This window comes from Notechis scutatus, chromosome 4 (assembly GCF_049901735.1).
Source record: "Notechis scutatus isolate UNSWTSFEM ecotype Mainland chromosome 4, rNotScu1.2, whole genome shotgun sequence".
Lineage (NCBI taxonomy): Eukaryota > Metazoa > Chordata > Lepidosauria > Squamata > Elapidae > Notechis > Notechis scutatus.
Genome location: NC_142012.1, coordinates 131,271,323 through 131,292,631, shown reverse-complemented (window position 1 = coordinate 131,292,631; position 21,309 = coordinate 131,271,323). Strand labels below are relative to the sequence as shown.

Here is a 21,309-nt window from a genome sequence, read left to right as displayed (position 1 = left end):
ATTACTTTTTCCTCCCAATAATTCAGTGATTTAATAGAAATTGGTCAACTGAATTTGATTTGATTTGTTAAAAAGAAAAGCAAGGCAATCTGAGTAGGCATTTACTAGTTCGCTTCATAATTTAGACATATTGAATATTTAGTTTTAAATCAGTGTTTCTTAATTTTGGCAGCTTCTTGAGGTGTAGCCTTCAACATGCAGAATCCCCTGGTCAACGTGGCCATTGCTCAGAATTCTAGGAGTTGAAGTCCATATATTGCCAAAGTTGGGAAACAGTGGTTTAAATCAATGTAAAGATTAATTACCCGAGACAAAAACGAAACAAAGGATTTTTTTTCTTCTTTTTGAAAACAAAAGACAGGTAGCTGTCACTTACTGATCACTCATTCAGCAATCATTCAAAGTTGCAACCAGATTTACAATCAGAGTAAGCAGGCACACAATGGGGAATACACTGGCTGTGTCAAATGCAGTCATGTCTTTTGATATGTATACCTTATTATATGCCTGCTTATTCTGCTCAAATTTCTTCTTTGATTATCATGTGGTTGCAGGATGCTACAGAGGTAGCAAATGGTTGTAAATTCGTCATAGTTATTTTTTCAGCACTGTCATAACGGCCATTGAATAAGAGGTCAGTAAGGACTATCTGTATCTATCTAGAGTATAAAAGAAAGATAATTCTTAATCATGCACAGCACACGTAAAACAACATAATGCACAGTGACAAGCAGCTAATACTAACATGACTGTTAATTTTAAGCAAATAGCATTTTTACCTCTTTCTCGTCCATTTTGCATTTTCCTGTCCAGACAAACCCGAAAGCTCCTTTTCCAATAAAAGTAACAGTATCATATTTCTCTCCATAGCCTCCCTCACAAGCTTTCAGTCTTTCTAATTCTTCGGCTCTTCGTGAATTCTCAAATAAGGGTGTGGTTTTGATTATCTGCAGCCAAAATAATAATAATAATTGATGCACATTATAACAGCTTAGTGAACTAATTATAACCAATAAAAGAGAAAAATGAGGAAAAATGTAGGAAATATATTAAAAACAGGAAAATATTTCATCTGTAACTTTCCTCAAATTGTTGATTTTTTGAGCTATTCCTATATTTGAAATCACTAATTAATTTTGAAATTCAATTATTACTCTAAACCAGGGGTGTCCAACCTTGGCAACTTTAAGACTTGGGACTTCAACTCCCAGAATTCCTCAGCCAGCTTTGCTGGTTGAGGAATTCTGGGAGTTGAAGTCCATAAGTCTTAAAGTTGCCAAGGTTGGACACCCTGCTCTAAACGCATGAGGATGCTCCGAGAATTAGCCTAAAGCGGGGACATCAATCTAATTAATAAAGGAATGCACATCCAAAGATTAACCAAACTTGCTCCAGGTTTACCAGATGTACTTGTAACTAGGTACCTAGTAATCCTGAAAATGTGGCAGTTTCAGTTATCGTTAAAATGGCAACACCCTGTATCTGTCAAAATTATCATCCAATTCTGTCTGTTTTTGTTAGAGATTTCTTGCAAATTGTGCAGAACTGCCAAGAAATGCCTAGAATGTTCATGAATGTTCTAAAAGGGTGAGTTGGATTATGCTTCGATTGAGTTAAGAATTCCAGGTACATAACTCTCTCTCTCTCTCTCTGTGTGTGTGTATTGGACAGGGGTACAGGGAGAGAGAATCAAAAATAGAGAAAAATAAATGCAAACATGGTATGTTACATAGATAATGGAAAGAGAGATAATTCTGAATTCAGTAAGGCACTTCTGAGGGTTACAATGTTGGAAATCTGATGGTAAATATATATAAAACATTTCAGGAAGATTAGATATGTTCTGCATATACTGTGCAGAACATATCCTTGCAAATGAACCAAAATATTATATAAATGCTCTGAGTTTCCTATCTTCTGAGTTCCTATAATGTTTTTTCCCCAAAGGGAACTAAATCTACCCTCCAAAAAAGATATGCATAGGGAAATGGAAATGCATGATATGCCTGGTGAAAAAGGCAACTTTTTTTGAAACTTCAAAGAAGAAATTTGTGCTGTGTTACTGTTTTAAGCAGAAACATCATCCCAGACTGGTGGCCAGATCTCAAGAGACCATTGTTTTTTATAGTAATGATGGCACTGCTGCAGCCACTATAACATACTTCATTTATATAGAACGACTGTCCTCATCTTGCTGAGATATTGAGCAAGTAATTGCAGAAACTTTAGGTTTTTTCCAAACAAATTAATCCTTCCAACAAAATCTTAGGACCTGACCCTAATTAGAGGATTTTAACAGTTTAGCGGATGTGAAAGTTAATTGGACTATCAATGAAGGACTAGGCAATCAATGTCACATTAACCAGGGCATATTCCCTGGTTTCCACTGCCATCTGGTGGTCTGATTTTCATCTTTTCAGCCACTGAGTTTTGGCCAAAACTATAGTTTGGATAGTTTGGGTTTTTCACTATTAGCAATATAAAAGTGTTTTGTGAACACTTGTCTGTTCACAAATTCAAACATGGCACATTATTCATTAAAACAATGAATAAAGAAAAAACCCTTTAAAAGAAAAAGAAAAAATGTCAACAGAGGGGCAAGAGATTTTTACGAGCTATAAATTAAGGATTAGAGAGTGTACAGGGAGAAGTTAAACAATCTATTCTGGGCAATGCCAGTGAGTTTTTCAGCAAAAATCCTAGCATTAAAATGTAGCTTACAAGGTCCCTGCCCTTTCTAGGATATATAAATAATTTCCTATTGGATGATTTAATCACACTTTGTAGGCTTCCTCAGCGGTTTTATTTCTACTTCCAGTTAAATCGCTATGCTCATTATAAAGAATGAGCATTCCTTTATTTTCTGCCTGACAATTTTTTTTTGTTAGAAACAATAATTTTGTCATTAAATTCTCTAAACACAAATCTCTTTGCCAAAATCAGCAGATATGGAGAATGGTTACTTTGCCTTTCATGTCTTAAGAGGGAGCAAATATTATATGTGTTATATTTATCTTGCATCATTCATTGAAGAGCTGGAGCAGCTCCCCTTTGAGGATATATAGCAGTGATTTGGTTTATTTAGTTTAGAAAAAGGGGAAAGGGGGATAATTTTAAAAGTATGTATACAATCATGTACAACACTGGTGATGTAGAGGCTTTGTTTCATTCTTAAAATATCAGAATATAAAGACATTAATGAAAACTAAATTCAGAGAAATTCAGGACCAGTAAAAGGAGACATTTAAATACTTGTTTATTCTGTAAAGTAGATGGGGTTGAGAGAAAATGACTGGCATAGTCATCCAGTGAATTTTCATAGCTACATCTTTTGTTGAACTTAGTTTTTTCCAGTCATAGTGCAAAAACCTTAGCCACTATATTTTAGTAAAAAAAAATATCCTAAAACCACTGTGTACAGTTAAAACTGTGGAAATTGTTTTCAGCATTGTAACGCTGAATGCATTTTAGAAAGTTATGAACAAGTTTAAGGAAGATCAGGCTGTCAGTAGTTATTAAAGTTAATTATTACTTACTAAAATATAGGCAGCATGTTTTAAATACTGGTTGTTAATAAGTGTCAGTGGGAGAGAGCAATTATCCTTTGGTCTAGTAAAATGAGTTGATCACATTAGTATCAGTAACACTCCAACAGCTACTGTTTGCTCACAGGGATTGTATCCCTATTAGACCAGCAACTTCAACAATGTGTGGATTTCAACTCACAGAACTCCAGTGAGCAGGGTTGGCTGGGCTAATGCTAAGAAATACTGCAATAGCTAATGTGTACGAGTATATAGAAATCAATATACTTACTTCTGCCAAATTAACAGCTGAGATTTCATCTAATGTTTGGCAGGAACTGCCCAAGCTAGAAAGAAGTAATTGTGTCTTTGCTGCTGCTTGTTTCTGGCTTCGGAAAAGGTCTCTCATAACCCAAATACAAAAAAGAGCAGCGGGATCATGCAATTCCACACGTTTCACCTCAAAGAGTATGCCTGCAAAATTATTAACCAAGATAAAAACTCATAAAACATATAAAATGAGACAGAGAAAAGAAGTACAATAATCTGAGAGTGAGATTCTGAAGCCCCTACATATATCGTGGATTTTAATATTGCAGCTAAACTCTTCAGAAATATATAAACATAACCAATATGGGCTAATGTAAGAACAAATTGAACAGTGAAATAAAAGCATTATTACTAGTCTTTTTTCACTAGAGGAAAATGGAATATTTCCTTTGGAATTTTAAATATAAACAATTATACTTACTGTTAAAGAAATTCATACTTAACAATAAAACTCCTGTTTTATGACACTATGGTCCCTTAATTCAGGGTAGAGTCAGGGCAACTGGATGGAGCTCAGAGATTACTGACCAGATGCCCTTCCTGACATCTACATGGACCCTGAAGCAGATTTTTTTTCCTTTGCGCCTTATGAGAGAAACATTTGCCACTGCTTAAGATTGAACACTCAGCCTTCTGAGTAGGAAGCAAGCGTCTTCACCATTAGGTCACTATGCTGCTCAAGCCCATACTTAACAATATAATTCTAAAATAATTCATGACCAAACAGTATGGCTTTGGTCAGCCTTTCTAAACATTGCACGTTCTAGAGTTGCTGGGACAGTAACTGCCAAAATTCTCAATCCATGCATATTGGAGACTACCTGGTAGGAAAAGCTAACTTTTGACTTTCAAAACACCTTGAGGTTTGTTCAGTGCTGTGAGTCAAGGCTGGAAGAGTTGGCAAATAGCCAAATTCTTCCAAAAGCTTTCTCCAACATCCCTCCAGAAATTTAGATTGTAGGACCTTATATTTTCAAAAAGCTATAAAGCCTGGCATGCATTAGCACTTGATATGTGATTTTATTTCAACCAACAAAAGAAAATCTATAGCCAAATTGTTATTAACTATGATTATAGATTTTAAATTGTATCTGTCTATGTATTGTTCTTAATCCAGTTGTGGTATATGGTTAGGTATGGCACTCGAGAATATGCCATGATTGGTCTATAAGGAAGGAAGCAAGGAATACTATCAACCAAGACAAATTAGATTAACATTTAGTTTGGTTAGATTGTGTGTGTTCATACGTTTTCTTTGGTATTCAATATTCATAATAAACTCCCATTCCCTGTAGCTTTCTAAATGATGTTTATTAAAGATCAGAGGGAGAGCAGTAACAATTGCTTCCAACTTACTGAGTCGAGAACCATCTCGGTGATAGCAATTACCAGTATAGCTGCCTTCTAGTATTTCAGTGTTCGAATCAGTTGTTGGAGATAGCACATTTTCTAGTTTTACAGGTGTTGATGTTACTTGTGCCATATGCTGCTGCTTTAATATCAGAAAGTCTTCTTCAGACTCAACATTACTTTTTAGTGAATTTATTTCTAGATCATCCCTTAAAATTGGTACAGCACTTTCAAGTTCTGAAGTACAAAGTATAGAGAAATCATTGTCAAAGTACTCAGAAGGCTTATTAACAAACAAGTTCTTTTGACTGGCTGATGGAGAGATACCATTCAACAGAAACTCCAACTGATCACTTGCAATATTATTTGTCTGATCCAGAGACTGAACAAGATCTTTTGCATCTAAGAAGGAAAGTTTTATTGGTCCAAAGGCAGCACATGGGTCAGATCTCACCTCTTCATTAATCCCCAGGTTCATCAGTCCACAGCAAACAGAATGGTTACTACCCACATTCTCCCTTCCCATAATTATAGAGTCGTCATAAAGTTTTGATGATCCTCCATGTATAGGAAGACTACTGCTCTTTTTTGCAGGCAAAAAACCTAAGGAATCAATAGTTGAACTTTCTAAGGGATTATTCTCAAATGTTAAGCTATTGGCTCTATTCATTAGAGTTCTGGGTGGAACTGCCTGGCTTTGCCTTGGGTTAGATGCTGTATTGTCCTTTGGTTCATCCAGTGTTGGAGTTCCAAATGACCCATGCACAATTTCACAAGGTACATTTGCCTCAAGTTGTAATTCAGCTTTTAATAATTTTTTATCAAATGTCTCACTGCCCAGGAGAGAATGTTTTCTTCCTCTTCTTATTGTGGAAGGCTGGTGCTTCACAATATCTTGTGGTGAAGTAGAATCGTGTCTATTCAAATTGTCATTTTCTTCCTGAATTAGTTCATAAGTACTTCTGGAAAGGCAATTACTTTTATCATCTAATACATTCGATTCTGAATGATTTTGTTTTAGAGAATGTAATTCATTCATCTGATGGATAGCAGATTTTCCAGTCTCTTTTTCAGTGCCATCTTCATAATTTAGATTTTCAGAAGATATAGCTTCATTAGTAGCTAGCACATTATTGCTAGGTATATGGTTTCTGCTGCAAAAAAAGAAGATTTATTTTGTTATATTGAACCCAGTATCTTTCTCACCATGTTCTCCACTCACCCATAATTTATTTGTATTCCTTCTTTAGAATGCAAGGACTTGCATTAATAAAACTATTCACATAGCACAGACTAAAGAAGCTACTTGGATAAGCAGTAAAATGTTTCAAACCAAAAAAGAAAATAAGTCCAGTTACCATGACTCAACTTCCAAACAACTCTTCCTGGATGACTGAGAATCTTCACTGATATATTCACATAGCACAATTAAATAAAATAATGTCACTGAAAACAATACCGTGATTATTGATAGCCAATCTGACTTTGTTAAAAAGAGATCATGTCAAAGAGATTTTGTCTCCTTTGATAAACTACTCTAGTGACAAGAATGCTACAGATCCACTTCGATTTCAGCAAAGGTTTTAAAATGATTCTGCAAACTATTAAAGTATAATTTGCATGGTACTATAGTAAACTTGGCTAACTGTACTCAGACAGCACTAATAGCTCAACACTGTATTCGAAAGTAGAACCAATGGCTGATATCCCTGAACAGCCATTGGTTCTACTTTCGAATACAGTGTTGAGCTATGTTTTAGGACCAGTATTACTCAACATTTTTATTAATGATCTAGAAAATAGGATTGATAAATTTATTATCAAATTTGGAGATGACACAAATTGGGAGATCTGATCAACACAGAATTAGCAAAAAACACATCTCAGATAAAGTAGTGCATTCAATATGCCAGAAAATTTGGAAAACTCAACAATGACCACCACAGTATTTGGGAAAAAAAGTCAGTTTACATTCCAATCCCAAAGGGCAATGCCAAACAATGTTCAAACTACCGTTCAATTGTGCTCATTTCACACTAGCAAGGTCATGTTTAAGATTGTACAAACTAGGCTTTAGCAATATGTAGACCAAGAACTATCAGAAATACAAGATGGGTTTTGAAGAGGCACAGGAATTAGAGATCAAAATACCAACATTCGCTGGATTATGGAGAAAGCAAGGGAGTTCCACAAAAACATCTCCTTCTGCTTCATTTACTACACTAAAGCCTTTGATTGTGTGGATCTTTGGCAAGTTCTTAAAGAGATGGGAGACTAGACTACCTTACTTGTCTCCTGAGAATTTCTATGCAGCTCAAGAACAATTAGAACCAGATGTGGAACAACAGATTGGTTCAAAATAGGGAAAGGAGTATATTAAGGCTGTATCACGCTGCTTATTTAAATTATATACAGAATACATCATGCAAAATGCTGTGCTAGATGAATCACACACCGGAATTAAGATTGTGGGAGAAATATCAACAACCTCAGACATGCAGACGATACTATTGTATTGGCAGAAAGTGAAGAGAAACCAAAGAGCCTCAGGGTAACAGCAGCCATGAAATTAAAAGATCCTTGCTCCTCAGGAGGAAAGCTATGGCAAACTTAAACAGCATATTAAAAGCAGAGACACCACCTTGCTGACAAGGGTCCTATGCTATGGTTTTCTCAGTAATAATGTATGGCTGTGAGAGTTGGACCCTAAGGAAGGCTGAGCGCTGAAGAACGGATGCTTTCAAATTGTGGTATTGGAGAAGACTCTTGAGAGTCTCTTGGTCTGCAAGGAAATCAAATCAGTCAATCAACCCTGACTTGAAGGACAGATACTGAAGGTGAAGCTCAAATACTTTGGGCACCAAATGAGAATAGCAATATCAATAGCAGATAGACTTCTATACCGCATCACAGTGCTTTACAGCCCTCTCTAAGCAGTTTACTGTCAGCATGTTGCCTCCAACAATCTGGATCCTCATTTTACCAACCTCGGAAGAATGGAAGGCTTGAGTCAGTCAGGATTGAACTACTGGCAGCTGGCAGTCAGCAAAAGTAGCCTACAGTGTGGCACTCTAACCACTGTGCCACTCATTTGAAAAGACCCTGATGTTGGGAAAGATTGAAGGCAAAAGGAGAAGGGGATGGCTGAAGATGAGAAAGTTAGATAGTGTCAATGACACAATGAACATGAATTTAGGCAAAGTCTAGAAGATAAAGGGGAATAAAGGGCCTGCTGTGCTGTGGTCCATGGGATCACGAAGAGTCAGTCGACTTAGCCATTGAACAACAACAACCAGGGCTACTATATGGTTTTCCTGTAATAAAACTCATTATCCATATTATTTATAGAAACTAATTCTCGCACTCTTCCATCTCATGATATAACTTTTTTCAGCAGTGGCAACAGTAAAACAGACTTGTGCATTTGAAACCTACCAAATTAGGGATGAAGATACCACTGCAGGAGACAGTAGAGCGCAGGGCACATTTTGCAAACTTTCCAGCTGGATTTCCCTTACAGGTGGGAGATCAGCTTCATTCCTCCCTAACTCCTGTTGTTCCTTCAGATCTGGAAAATCTCCAACAAAGAATGAGCTGGTGACTGCATCAGAAGAAAACGGTATGGGCAACAATCCTTTTAGCAAAATATGCCCCAAGAAGCTCTAATGCCATTTTACATGTGAAATGTGGCTACATGGCTCAGTATCATTTTATACCATACAGAAGATACCATTTTTTGGACAATCAAGCATGTACAATTATAACCTTGCAAAATTGGCAGTTATCTAGAATATCTACATCTGTACCATTGATGCACCCCTAAAATATGTATGTTATAATTAGCTAGTTACAGATGTGTCCTTTAAATTGAAAAACTATATATAATAGTAAATCCAAGAAAAAATAAATAATGCATTAATTAAGGTGGGCAAGGAATACTATTGTTTTCACTGACTCAATAAGAATATGAAACCTACTGAAAATAAATTAAAGGATGGGAAATGCAAATTACTGCATATCAATAAAAAAAAACTAGCATGGATGCCTTTGACACTTTCCTTGGGAGAAGTTGCTTGGCTGATGAATGTTAACATTTTTCAATACAAACAGTGCTTCTTTCTTTGCTCTCTTTCCCATCCCATCCCATTTAGCTTTTCCTTCTCTAGTTTGGATAATTTTTCTGTTTTTTATTATTGCTGAGAGAGAAGATATTTGTCAATGACAGTAGTTAATTATAAGAAAGCAGACTAAATTTATCCTCATTTAGGAAGAATTCCAAGAATTACCCTCCAAAAAATAAACCAAACTCTGTTGATAGTGACAATCAAACACTTTAGTATTTATAATCCAATTTAAATTTCGGAAGGATATTTGAAAGCTATTCATGACATGCGTTCCAAGTTGAATAAATAATTTCCCAAGAAAATCATGTTAAGCCAATTAGGTTTGTTATTTTTTTATTTATCTTGTTTATTTTATAATAATATAACTAATATATGAATTAATAGTATTACATAAAATAGTGTAATAACATTATTTATTTGATGTATTTATTATTTAAAACTTCTTTCAATTTAATAAAGATTAAGGGAGTCAACATTAGAAATGTCGCAACTGTGTAGTAGATGATCTGATATATTTTTGTTTGCATTACAAGTAAAATCCTGAAAACTAGTAAATGTAAAACCCAGGTTACTTGTCAACTTTTTCTAATTGAGTCTAGATATACAATTCCCAGAATTCTCCCACATAATTCTCTGCAACCTGGTTCCATTGGACACATAAATTTAAATTATCTCTTTTGTCCAGGTACTCATTAACTTATGACCACGATTGAGCCTAAAATTTATGTTGTTAAGCAAGACAGTTAAGTGAATTTTGACCAATTTTACGTTTCTTGCCACAGTTGCTAAGTGAATCACTGCAGTGTTAAGTTAGTAACATGATTGTTAACTTCCCCATTGACTTTGCATGTCGAAAAGTTGCAGAAGGTGATCACATGGCCCTGGGACACTGCAACAGTCATAAAAACATGCCAGTTGTTAAGCATCTGAATTTTGATTATGTGACCATGGAGATGCTACAATGTCTATGTGAAAAATGGTCATATGTCACTTTTTTCAGTGCCAGTGCAACTTCGAATGGTCACCAAATGAATGGTTGCAAGTAATCTATATAATAATGCTGAACCCTATATTTTTATTCAGAATTGTCTTTTAAGCTAGAGCTCACCATCTTTTATAGATGGATTTGCCTCAGAGAAATAAAATAAAAATTAACAGGTTGAATCCTGGATTATTTATAGATTAAATTAGATAGATGCCATGAAATCAATAGAATTTAGCCAGAACTAACTTAAATCCCAATATTATTAATTGCTATGTTCTGAATACAGTATGTTAACATCCCACCATTATAAAATCAGATGCCGAGCACAATCTATTAAAAACAAAACATTATTTTGGGTGAACAATATTATCTGTGGATAAAACTTACCTTTCTCAATAGCACATTCATCCCTCTGCATTTCTTCAGAGGAGTGCATGTTTTCTGCGTTCACATAGCTTTCTCTAGATTGTGGAAGTTGCAAAGAAGAATCAGTCTTATCCATGTTCTTGTAAAATCCAGGAATCAAGAAAGTGATATTCTATAATAGAAATGAGAAAATCCTTTCCTATTATTCTGTGGCAATTAATAAAACCAATTCTTTATTTATTTTTTTAAAAAGATGAACATAGGGACTACTATTATAAAATTCAACTTGCTGCTGAAAACTTATCAGTGAAATTTTCCCATCATTTAATTGAAATGAAAGAATTTTTTTGGTAATTTAATTAATAATATCCTAGTATTAAGAACAGTCTTTCCCAATCCTGAACACCCAGATCTTGTCTACCTATGACTCATCATCTCTGGCCATGATTGTAATCAAAAATTTGGATGGTCAAGAATGCACTACTCTAGATCAGTGGTCCTCAACTTTTTGGGCACCAGGGACTGATTTCGTGGAAGACGATTTTTTCATGGATGGAGGTGGTGGGTTTGGTTTTACTTGCTCACCCGCCTGCCGCTCAACTGGTTTTATGGAAGATAATTTTTCCATGGATGCGGGGGGAGGGCATGATTTCAGTTTCACTCACTTACCCACTGCTCATCTCTGGTTCCTAATAAGCCATAGATCAGTACCAGTCGGTGGCCTGAGGATTGGGGACCTCTGCTCTGCTTTTAAAGGCCTGTCTAAATCCCCAACATTTTGCAGCACTAATCAATTTTCCCAATTTGTTGGCCCTCAAGTTAATTGTACTCTAATTTGTAGAAATTTCAAGCAGCATGGGATTAGACAATGGATAGTAGAAACCTGGTAATTGAAATTAAATACATTTTTGAGAGAGGACATCGTTTTAGGAAAAAAAAATTCTGTAGAGAATTATAAGATTTTTACCTTGCCTAATAGTTCTTTCTTCTCATAACCAAATAGCATTAGGGAAAATGTATTGTTAATTCCATAAATTGTGCCATCTGCCTGAACAGTTACCAATCCGCTGATAGTGGTGAACACCCAGATGGTAGCACAGAAGCAACAATCCATTGGTAAAGAGGTGCTATTTTCCAAAACTTCAACATCCATAGCTGGTGGAGAGTCATCTGATACTGAAATAACTTCATCAACACGGGGGCTTACTTTGAGTTTCAAACTAAGAGGGAATGTTGTTCCTTCCCTTGCTCGGCCAACAGATCTCTGAATTTTGATATTCTGAAAGAAGAAAGTGATAATCACAAAATAATGCAAATTTAAGATACTAAAATTTCCACTGACAAATACCAGAAAATGAAGAGTAAAGGTTTCAAATTACTATCATATAGTTGAAGTTAACCCCAAACATTAATTTATGTAAAAATCATTCATTCGTTCGTTCAAGGCAATAATTGTGTGTAATAAACTTAATAGTACCTTTGGAATTTTTTTCCCAGGTGCAGGAAGTTGGATAGAAGGTATGAAATCTTTTATATAGTGACCAACCACATCTTCTGATGATGAATATCCATGAAGGTGAGCAAAAAGGGGGTCACATGAAGTAATCTCTCCCTTAATATGAGAGTTCAACATAATTTGTATTACAAATGCTAGGCATTCTGTATCAAAGCACTGGTTTTATAGCAGATATGAAGTGACCAAACATAATACCGTTGACTGTTGATTTAAGGAATAGAGCCTAGAAAAACTACTTTAGGGCAGATATACCTCCACATTGATTCTACATCCTGCTAATTTCTAATTTTTTACTAATTTTACTTAAAATATTTATATCATGCCTTTCTAGAAGAGGGCAACAATAATATTTAAAGAAAAAAGTCTCATTTACTTCCATATATCAGACTACTTATTACAACTGCTTCACATCAACAAACATCAAGATAGCTGTACAGCTATTAAATCATTTATTTAAAGAATTTCAGTTCCACTGTATTATTTCAGGAACAGTGGTTCTTGTGTACAATAAGAGAACACAAGCAAGCACATTCCTATTTCTTTTCTTTGATAAAGTTGGCTAGCATGAGGTTTGACATCCATGTTAAAAAACAAGCATGTTTCTACAATTTCCATTCCATTATTTTGCTGGTTTACTCACATTACTTTTGAAGGAAACGGAAGCAGAGAGTCTTTCCACAGGTTCCAAAACAACAACACAGTACTGACTGCAATGGCCTTTAATTTTTCTTGTCCATATAGTGACAGGGATCTTTTCATTATTTTGGGAAATGGCATCTACCTAGTGATAAAATACATGTTAGCTTTCTAAATTGCAGGTTTAGACAGGCAGCCTTTAAACATTGTCTTTTAGAATGTGTTTCTCTACTTCAGGGGTGTCAAACTCAAGGCCCCTGGGTTGGAGCTGGCCTGCGGGGTGCTTAAATCCAACCCGCTGGGCCGGCCTGGAAATATCAAAGGATCTGCCCATGGTGCCTCTGGCGGTTAAAATGGGCTGCATACACAACCACCCCGTGCCTCGTTTTCACCCTCCATGGCCTCCTGCAGCACTTTGCCAACCGAAAACGGCCCGAAAAATGGCCCAGAAACTAGCAGAAAAACAGACCTGAAAACAGCCAGTAGAGCGCTGCAGGAGGCCATGGAGGGTGAAAACATTTTGGCCGGCAGGGTGCTGCAGGGGACATCTGTCCCAGCCACCCCCACCAGCCCATGGAGAACTACAATGCTGATCCGGCCTTCGAAGAAATCCAGTTTGACACCCCTGCTATACTTTATCCATATTTAATGTTAAGGATTATATGCATAATATTTGTAGATATGAATTTTCACTAACTATATGCAAATTACTTTAGCAAGTTTTATTAAAATAGTTTTATTTCCAGATGACTGCACCATAATTAATTTTGTATATAAAAGTTTACCATGATTATTCAAGATTTCAGATGCTTGTTATATTTATATTCTATAGATGATTTAAGACACATCCTACAAAGAATTTTATCAAAATTTTACATATTTGAATAGCAGTTTTTGAATATTGTAAGTTAATGGTTCTCAACCTTTTCACCACCAGACCGCCTTTAAATACCTTTTGTGACCATGGACCAAGACTTAACTCAAGATTTATATCATAAAAATTCTTCAAACCTTCACAGACTCCCTGTGACATCGCGGTCCCTCAGGAGTCCGCGGAACTGTTTTAAGTTATACATAGATTCTCAATAATTCTCAATAATCCCCACTACAAATCTACAAACTATAATGAGTAATATTATCCCTCTTCAAATTTATTACAGAAGCAAGTATAATGTAAATTAAGTCAGGTACAAGCAGTAACAATATGGACCCTTCAGATTAGATTTTTGTTTAAAGGCCAAAAATAAATGTATAGAACCCAGGGATATTTATTTCTGAGTATATTTGTGCAAGAGGAACAGGATTGAATATTTTAGGCATATTAGTTTTTATAAAATAAGGCAAAGATTTCCAGATTGACCAAATCAATATAGTACACAAATCAGAGAGAGAATTTGCCCTTACTGTGGAAAGATTATGTAACAAAAATGTTCTTCAGGTGCCAAAAGAATTTTTATTAGTTTTGTAGAACAGTTCATAACCTACATTTCTAATATATCAAAGCAAATGTAGCTCTACGTGTATGTGAAATTCTCAACAAAATAGCCAGCTTTTCAACTGGAATGGTAGGACTATCTTTAAAAGAAATTTGGTCTGCTATAAAATAACTATGGATTTAATGTTCACAGTGAAATGCAGAAAAACAGAACAAACCAATTCTGTCTGATTGTCATCAGTGGATAGGATTAAAAAGGTTTGATTTTCTTATGAACTACTTATACTTTTTTATCATAAAGGACTACATTTAAAAACAATTATTTAATATAGTTAATTCTAAGGCTATGATATATTTGTTAACAGCCTAGATGAGAATTAATCTCAAATAGACATATGTCCTCTTGAATTAGACTACTTATGCTCTGGTAAAAATAATAAAAAATCAGTATCACATTGCATGTACATACAATACATGATCTCCTATGTATATTTAAGTACATTCAAACTTTTCTAGCACTGCACTGTTAAACAAAAGCACATTATCTTTACTTCATGCCTGATGTATATATAAAGCGAACGCATCATTTTACTTCTATTATAGCTTTAGAAATTTAAACACCAAATTTATAAAAACTTCATCAATAAATCTGAACAAAGATAAATCTGTATTGAAATAAATGGGGTTCCCATAGATTCCTAAGGCTTCTGTGCTAGAAAAGTAATTGAAAATACAAGCCTGAAAAATTGATAGGCATATATCAGTTGTAAGATATTTAATTGAAGAAATCACGCACCACTGTTCCTGGAATTACTGGTCCATGTTCTTCAAGATCAGTATATCCTTCTTTTAGAGCTTCCACAATATCCCAGTTGGATTTTGAAATCATTTCAGATAATTTCCGCCCAATCATTTCCTCGGAACTATATCCAAGAATCTTGCAGGCTTTATCATTTGCAACTAGAATCTAAAAAAGAACAAGAAAAATTCTCTTCTGGTGGACTTTGAAGTTAAACATAGTTGGGCTTTCTTCATATTAGGGTAGGAAATCTCCAACGAATACAGATAACGGTACATTAGTTTGATAAGGCAAAACTATTCCAGAAGCAAATAGTAGCACATTATTTCAATATGTTGTGAAGAAAATTAAATAGAAGCATATATTCAGGCAAATCTGAATTGAAGATTTCTTGACTTGATTCTATACCAAGTGATGGGCACAAATAAAACGCTAATATCCTGGGATTGAATTTCAATGTGTTCTAATAGTATACAAGTACTATTAATATATATTTATTCAAAAGCAACACTAATTAATGTGATATTAAATAAATCATTAGCATGTGTAATATTTTTTAAATAAATTAAAGCTATGTTGTAGTTTAGCCTGTTGTGTCAGCCTTATTTTGATTTATGATTTGTTTAGTTCATGGTCCAGTATTTCAGGTGAATTGGGCTGAATTAATCACTATTAGCTATAATATGAACATAATCTTAATAGTTTCTAAATAGATCACAAGATATGAGTGAGATATATCTTGTGTTCTTCAATAATTATTGCTTTATCATTTTTTCACATCACTCTAAATCTGGCTTGTTTATTGAACTAATCATAATTAGCTGAATTTGTTGCATACACTAAGCCTAATACATTGTGTACAATAATGTAGCATAATATGTGAATCAAGTCACAGAGGTTTTAGCCTATTCTATTTTGCTCTATTTATTTATAAAGTTAACAGTACCCATTAACATATCATTGCAGTTTTGTTTACAAACATGTCTTCAGTAGGTACTACAAGCTTAAATAATCAGCAAATTCTAACAAATGAGTAATCAGACAACTGCAATTTTATGGGTGTTAAATCCAGGCATTAGCATCTTGGTAAAATACTTAATTGGCTCTTAACAATGAAGTGCATGCCAAGTACAGTTATTAACAAAGTAGTTAGCCCCATTTTGGTTTCAATTTTCGTACAAAGCTAGTTAAATATATCTATATATACACACACAAATTACTCCAAAATACCTATTATTAAAGGAATAAAAATAGACATGGAGCCTATTCCACTTTCAAAACAGACTTGTAATAGATCCTCTGTTCCAAAATTAAAAATTAATATATAAAATCTTCTCTAGCTATGCTTTTCCAAAGAGACACTTTCTAATGATTACAATTAATATTGATTGGGGGGGGGATCCTTAACATACCTTGTATATCATAGAAAGCTGTAAGATTTACAAAGTGTCCTTTGGGAAGTATGAAATAAGATCTAAGGTTTTCTGCCCCTAATTATGCAATCTATAATATAATTAAATCAGTATGGTACAAGACCATAAAGATGTGTTTTTGTTTTAATCTTTTCCACAAATTTTATCCCTAATAAAATTTGTGAATTATTCAAATGTTTGATTGTAATACAGTACATTCTGTAAATATAAGATAATTCCATATCTATTGAATCTCTATATATACACCAGTGGCATGCTATGAGAATGTCAATGTTATGCAAATCCATTTAGTACCTCAGTTGTTCTAATATCCACAGTGAAGATGGCCTTGTTTGGGTTACGGATACTACTTGACAGTGCCTGAATGGATTCTCCCCAAGTCAGTGCATTTAAGAGAGAACAAGAAGAGGTGCTACATATGGAACAACAAAGGGAAGCAGTTTCCAAATGATCCCAAGAGCTATGAAGTTTGCCAGTACAGATATTCCGGGCAGCTAATGAAGATAGGCAGTAGGAATTCCATTCATTTTCTAAGAACAAAAAGAAAAAGAAGCATAGAATCACAAATATTAGAATTAAAGACAATCAGACAATTTTGCAAAGTACCAACAACTTATTAAAGACAAAATTATAGAAACACATTGTTCAGACATACTAGGTAAAAACAGTATAGAAATGTTTGCCTCAGTTACCACCTTGAAAAGGCAAAAATAACAGGACTGCCAAAAAGCACTATCAGCACATCTGTGATTTAAAAATAGTTATTTGCTTGTTTGTTTGTTTATATTTCCTATTTCTAAACTGCCTATCTCCTTCACATCTATTTACACCCAATTTCTTATATTCACTAGTTTCCATTCCTCTGAAGTGCTTTAGATAAGACATTTAATGCTTAATTGAACTGTATTCATGGAGGTTTAGAAGGAATCCAAAATAATTTTTTTTATTTATAAGCCTTCAGTCTTTTCCCATCCACTCCATTATTTTCTTTCTCCAGAAAATCTGCTAAGAAAGAATATCTTCTTGTTGAGTAGTTACCGTTCTCTTTAATTAACAATTGCTTTATTTTCCTTGCTAGATAAGCTATTCACCTGGCAAAGATGTTTTTTTCTTACACAGCCTTGAAAGCCAACTCTTCCTTTTATTTGTCCAGGTAAAAGATTTGCTCAGTTCTTCACAGATCCCAGGATCAGTCATAGAGACAGAGGCGCCTGAAATGATTTCTTTAGAAGTGATAAACTCATCTGTCATGCTAATAGGTGAACTACAGGAAATTCTTCACAGAAACTGCAGGCTCTGAAACAGAACAGCATGTTATATCTAGGACTGGACATATTCTTTTAAATCAGATTCTGAGATATTTATAAAACATTTGTTTTATATTTATAAAAAGGAGACTACTAGCAGAGTCGAACTGCCAAATAGCAAGCAAATGTGGTCCTTCTGACACCACTTTGCCAGGAAAAGAAAATGAGAAAAATATGACACAGAAAGCAGGCGTTCAGGTTAAATTCCAACTTAGCACAAAATTCATTAGTAAATTTGTATTGATTTTCTAAACATCCCAGCCAGGAATGCCTAACGGGGCAATGACTTCAAAGATTGTTATAATCTGGAAGAGTGGAGAATGGCACAGAGGAAATGCATTTGGCATCTCAAGTAGTTTCTACTAACCTGGCAGCAGGGAAGACCCGGAGGAGCAATTGGCCCACCTTCCGTCAGGAAAACACGAACAGAAATGCAACTGCTTTCAAATGCAACAGGTGGTTTGTCACACCACAAGGCTCCACGACAAGGGCAGGAGATGACAGGGTGCCTCTTGTTTATGGCTCTGGTGGCTGCTTAAACTAAAAAGGATTACTCGCTCCACATATGCTCGGAGGATCCCTTTCATTTAATCACACGAGAATTTTTTTTATGCTAAAACAACCCCTAGAAGAGTTTTTTTTTGGGGGGGCTCCCTCCGGAGCCATCAGGACGCCTCCACTCCTACGGAATAACTTACCCAACTGTCTGTCCGAGGGGAGAAGTGTTCAGTCCGAGCTAAGTAGGCGGGGAAATGACTACGTAGTTACATCAGGAGCCAAGCAACGCGACGGAACTAGAAGCCGACAGTTCGATAACCCAACCAATTCTAAAGGGGTGGAGTTTCCCCGACGTTCAAAGACAAAAAGATCCCGCGCAAACTGTTGCTAGGGACGCGCCGAGCAGGTTCTGTTCGGTAGAGCACGCAGGAAACTCGTCCATTCAGATCTTGCCTGCATATTTCATCTCTGTCCCAGGAAGGGGCGGGGGGCGGTGTTTCTAACTATCCGTAGAGGGCTTGTTTTGAATCTATTACATCGTAATTAACAGTCGTGGCATTTTATAGTCTAGAAATACAGTTTAAACGATTGTGTATCCTAATCCACTTTATCTAATAAAATTAAGATGTGTTTTTTTTTCTCCTAAGAACCATACCTTACATTTCTAAACATTAGAACATGGATTTTCTAGCCTCTCTAATAAATATTTCAGATATAATTAATAATTTTTACTGGCATTTTTCTTCCTATAATAAATACTTTAAAAGAGCAAAATCATCCATTAAAAAGGGGGGGGGAGCTCCAAATCAAATTCATCTCTAGGTGATTTTGTGAGTAGATTAACCAACTTTCTTAGTAATAATAGGCAGGTAATTTGCCATTACCTTTCTCCAGGATGTTTTTTACCCCCAATTTAGTCAACACCCCTATAGCTAATTAACTTTCACTTGAATACACACTAGGCCAGCACTGCTTGGTTCTGAATTCAGACAAATTACTAAAATATTATGAGGTTTGAAAATATGTTGTGGTTACTTCTCTTCTGTCATTTTCTCATCATACTCTAAATAACTTAACAATAAGCTTCCAAAAAATGCTGGCATATGAAATTCTGGGGGACCACTTCCAGAAAATGATAATTGGACCACATATTTCATTTACTATGAGGCAACTGTATGTTTCTGTTAATCCAGTACTGCATCATACTAGAAAGATTGATTAGTATTATTTTTTGAATCCATTCTTAACTCTTCAGATGAGTTAACTTTTGGATGTAATATGACATGGGTATTTTTTGTTTCTTTCCTTTTTTGCGTAGAAAATAATACATTTTAAAGTATTGAAAAGCAAACAAATTTAAATATGTATAAAATTAGATACAGGTTGTGTCACACACTTCCAATGTTTATTTTTAAATATTCAAATATATTGTAGTGCTCATAAATGATTAAAACCTTAGAAGCAGCACATTTTAGATTTGCAAGTATGTTTATATCATCTATCCAAATGTGTTTTTTTTTTACAAAGTACAGGGGTGGTTTTCCATTGCTTTGTCCTGTGCAGTATGAAACAATGCTTTTGCTGTTGTCACTCAAGTGATCATTTGCTTCAAGCCTTCTGTATTCTTGTTGCCCAATAGCTTCCTGCTTTAACTGAGCAGCTGGGATGGTTTTCACCTCTGCTGGAAATATTTATAGTAACCTTTCCATGATTCTGAATAATGCCTCCTCCTTGCCACAGTGAGATAGTACAGGTAGTCCTTGACTTACGACCACAATTGAGCCCAAAATTTCTGTTAAGCAAGACAATTGTTAAGTGAGTTTTGCTTCTTTTTACAACCTTTCTTGCTACAGATGTTAAATGAATCACTGCAATTGATAAGTTAGAAACCCAGTTCTTAAATGAATCTGGCTACCCTATTGATTTTGCTTGTCAGAAGTTCGCAAAAGATGATCACATATGACCTTGGGATACAGCAATGGTCATAAATATGAGCCTATTGCCATGCATCTGAATTTTGATCACATGATCATGAGGATGCTGCAAACGTTGTAACTGCAAAAAATGGTCATAAATCACATTTTCAGGCCTGGTGTAACTTTGAACAATCACTAAATAAACTCTTGTTAAGTTGAGGCTGAAGGACCAGATTAGGGACAGATCATCCTGGAGAAAATCTATCTATGTTGTTGTGATGAGTCCCACCAACTTGTTGACACATAATCATCTGTCAGTGTATGTGAGTTCATGAATTGGAATAGACATGGTAACAGGTCAGCCAATGGGGACAGTTCGGTGAATCAGATGGCTCAGAGCCTGGGCATGACTTAGCTTGACATACATACATACATGTGTGTGTGTGTGTGTGTGTGTGTGTGTGTATACATACACACATATATATCTTCTGTGAATATTGCCTCTGTATTATATTGCTCCTGTGCTTATTTAGCTTCTGTGATTATGACTTCTGGATTCTGAGTTCTGGTTCTGACTTCTGCTGCATGGGTATTGTATACATGCATCATACTGTATATTATTGTATATAAAGAAGACTCTTCTATGAATGAATCCTGCTGAATTATTTACTTGTGTTCTGGTTAGATTGCTGCAAACTCTATCATCATCATCAGTCAATAAAGGTTCAAAACAAACTCCCATTTCTTTACCATATTGGAAACCTCTCATCCTAACCTTTATTTTGTATTTCAAAACAGTTCTTTTCCAAATTCACACTCCAACTAAAATCCCCTCTTCAAATAGGGCTAGCTCAGTCATAAGGGCTGGTTTTAAGCTGCCATTGCAAGTACCTGGCATGTCAAACTGTCATATCAAAAGAAAATGCAATTATTGCATTTATGTTCCTTTCTATGTGATAAAATTATGGTAACACCAAGATGATTTGCCTTGCATGCAGAAAACCAGTTGAACTTCTTAGCTTTTCACTACAGGCTTACTACTAACTTTATACATCGCACTAATTCATTACATGGCTTTGAGTTTTGCTTA

At 35.2% G+C, this 21,309-nt stretch overlaps 1 protein-coding gene across 1 annotated transcript in view; it reads right to left on the bottom strand.

Annotated features, from left to right (window-relative positions):
- PASK (PAS domain containing serine/threonine kinase) overlaps positions 1-18,533 on the bottom strand; it is a 29,597-nt gene extending 11,064 nt beyond the window's left edge. Inside the window, exons 1-12 of the mRNA XM_026694928.2 lie at positions 18,173-18,533; positions 17,590-17,794; positions 16,793-17,028; positions 15,063-15,233; positions 12,836-12,976; positions 12,157-12,291; positions 11,647-11,958; positions 10,701-10,851; positions 8,640-8,805; positions 5,211-6,358; positions 3,817-3,998; positions 780-947 (exon numbers count right to left, since the gene is read on the bottom strand). Coding sequence (XP_026550713.2) covers positions 780-947; positions 3,817-3,998; positions 5,211-6,358; positions 8,640-8,805; positions 10,701-10,851; positions 11,647-11,958; positions 12,157-12,291; positions 12,836-12,976; positions 15,063-15,233; positions 16,793-17,028; positions 17,590-17,749 — 2,970 coding nt within the window. The 5' untranslated portion in view covers positions 17,750-17,794; positions 18,173-18,533. The remainder of the gene's footprint in view (positions 1-779; positions 948-3,816; positions 3,999-5,210; positions 6,359-8,639; positions 8,806-10,700; positions 10,852-11,646; positions 11,959-12,156; positions 12,292-12,835; positions 12,977-15,062; positions 15,234-16,792; positions 17,029-17,589; positions 17,795-18,172) is intronic.
- Between the last annotated feature and the right edge of the window lie 2,776 nt (positions 18,534-21,309).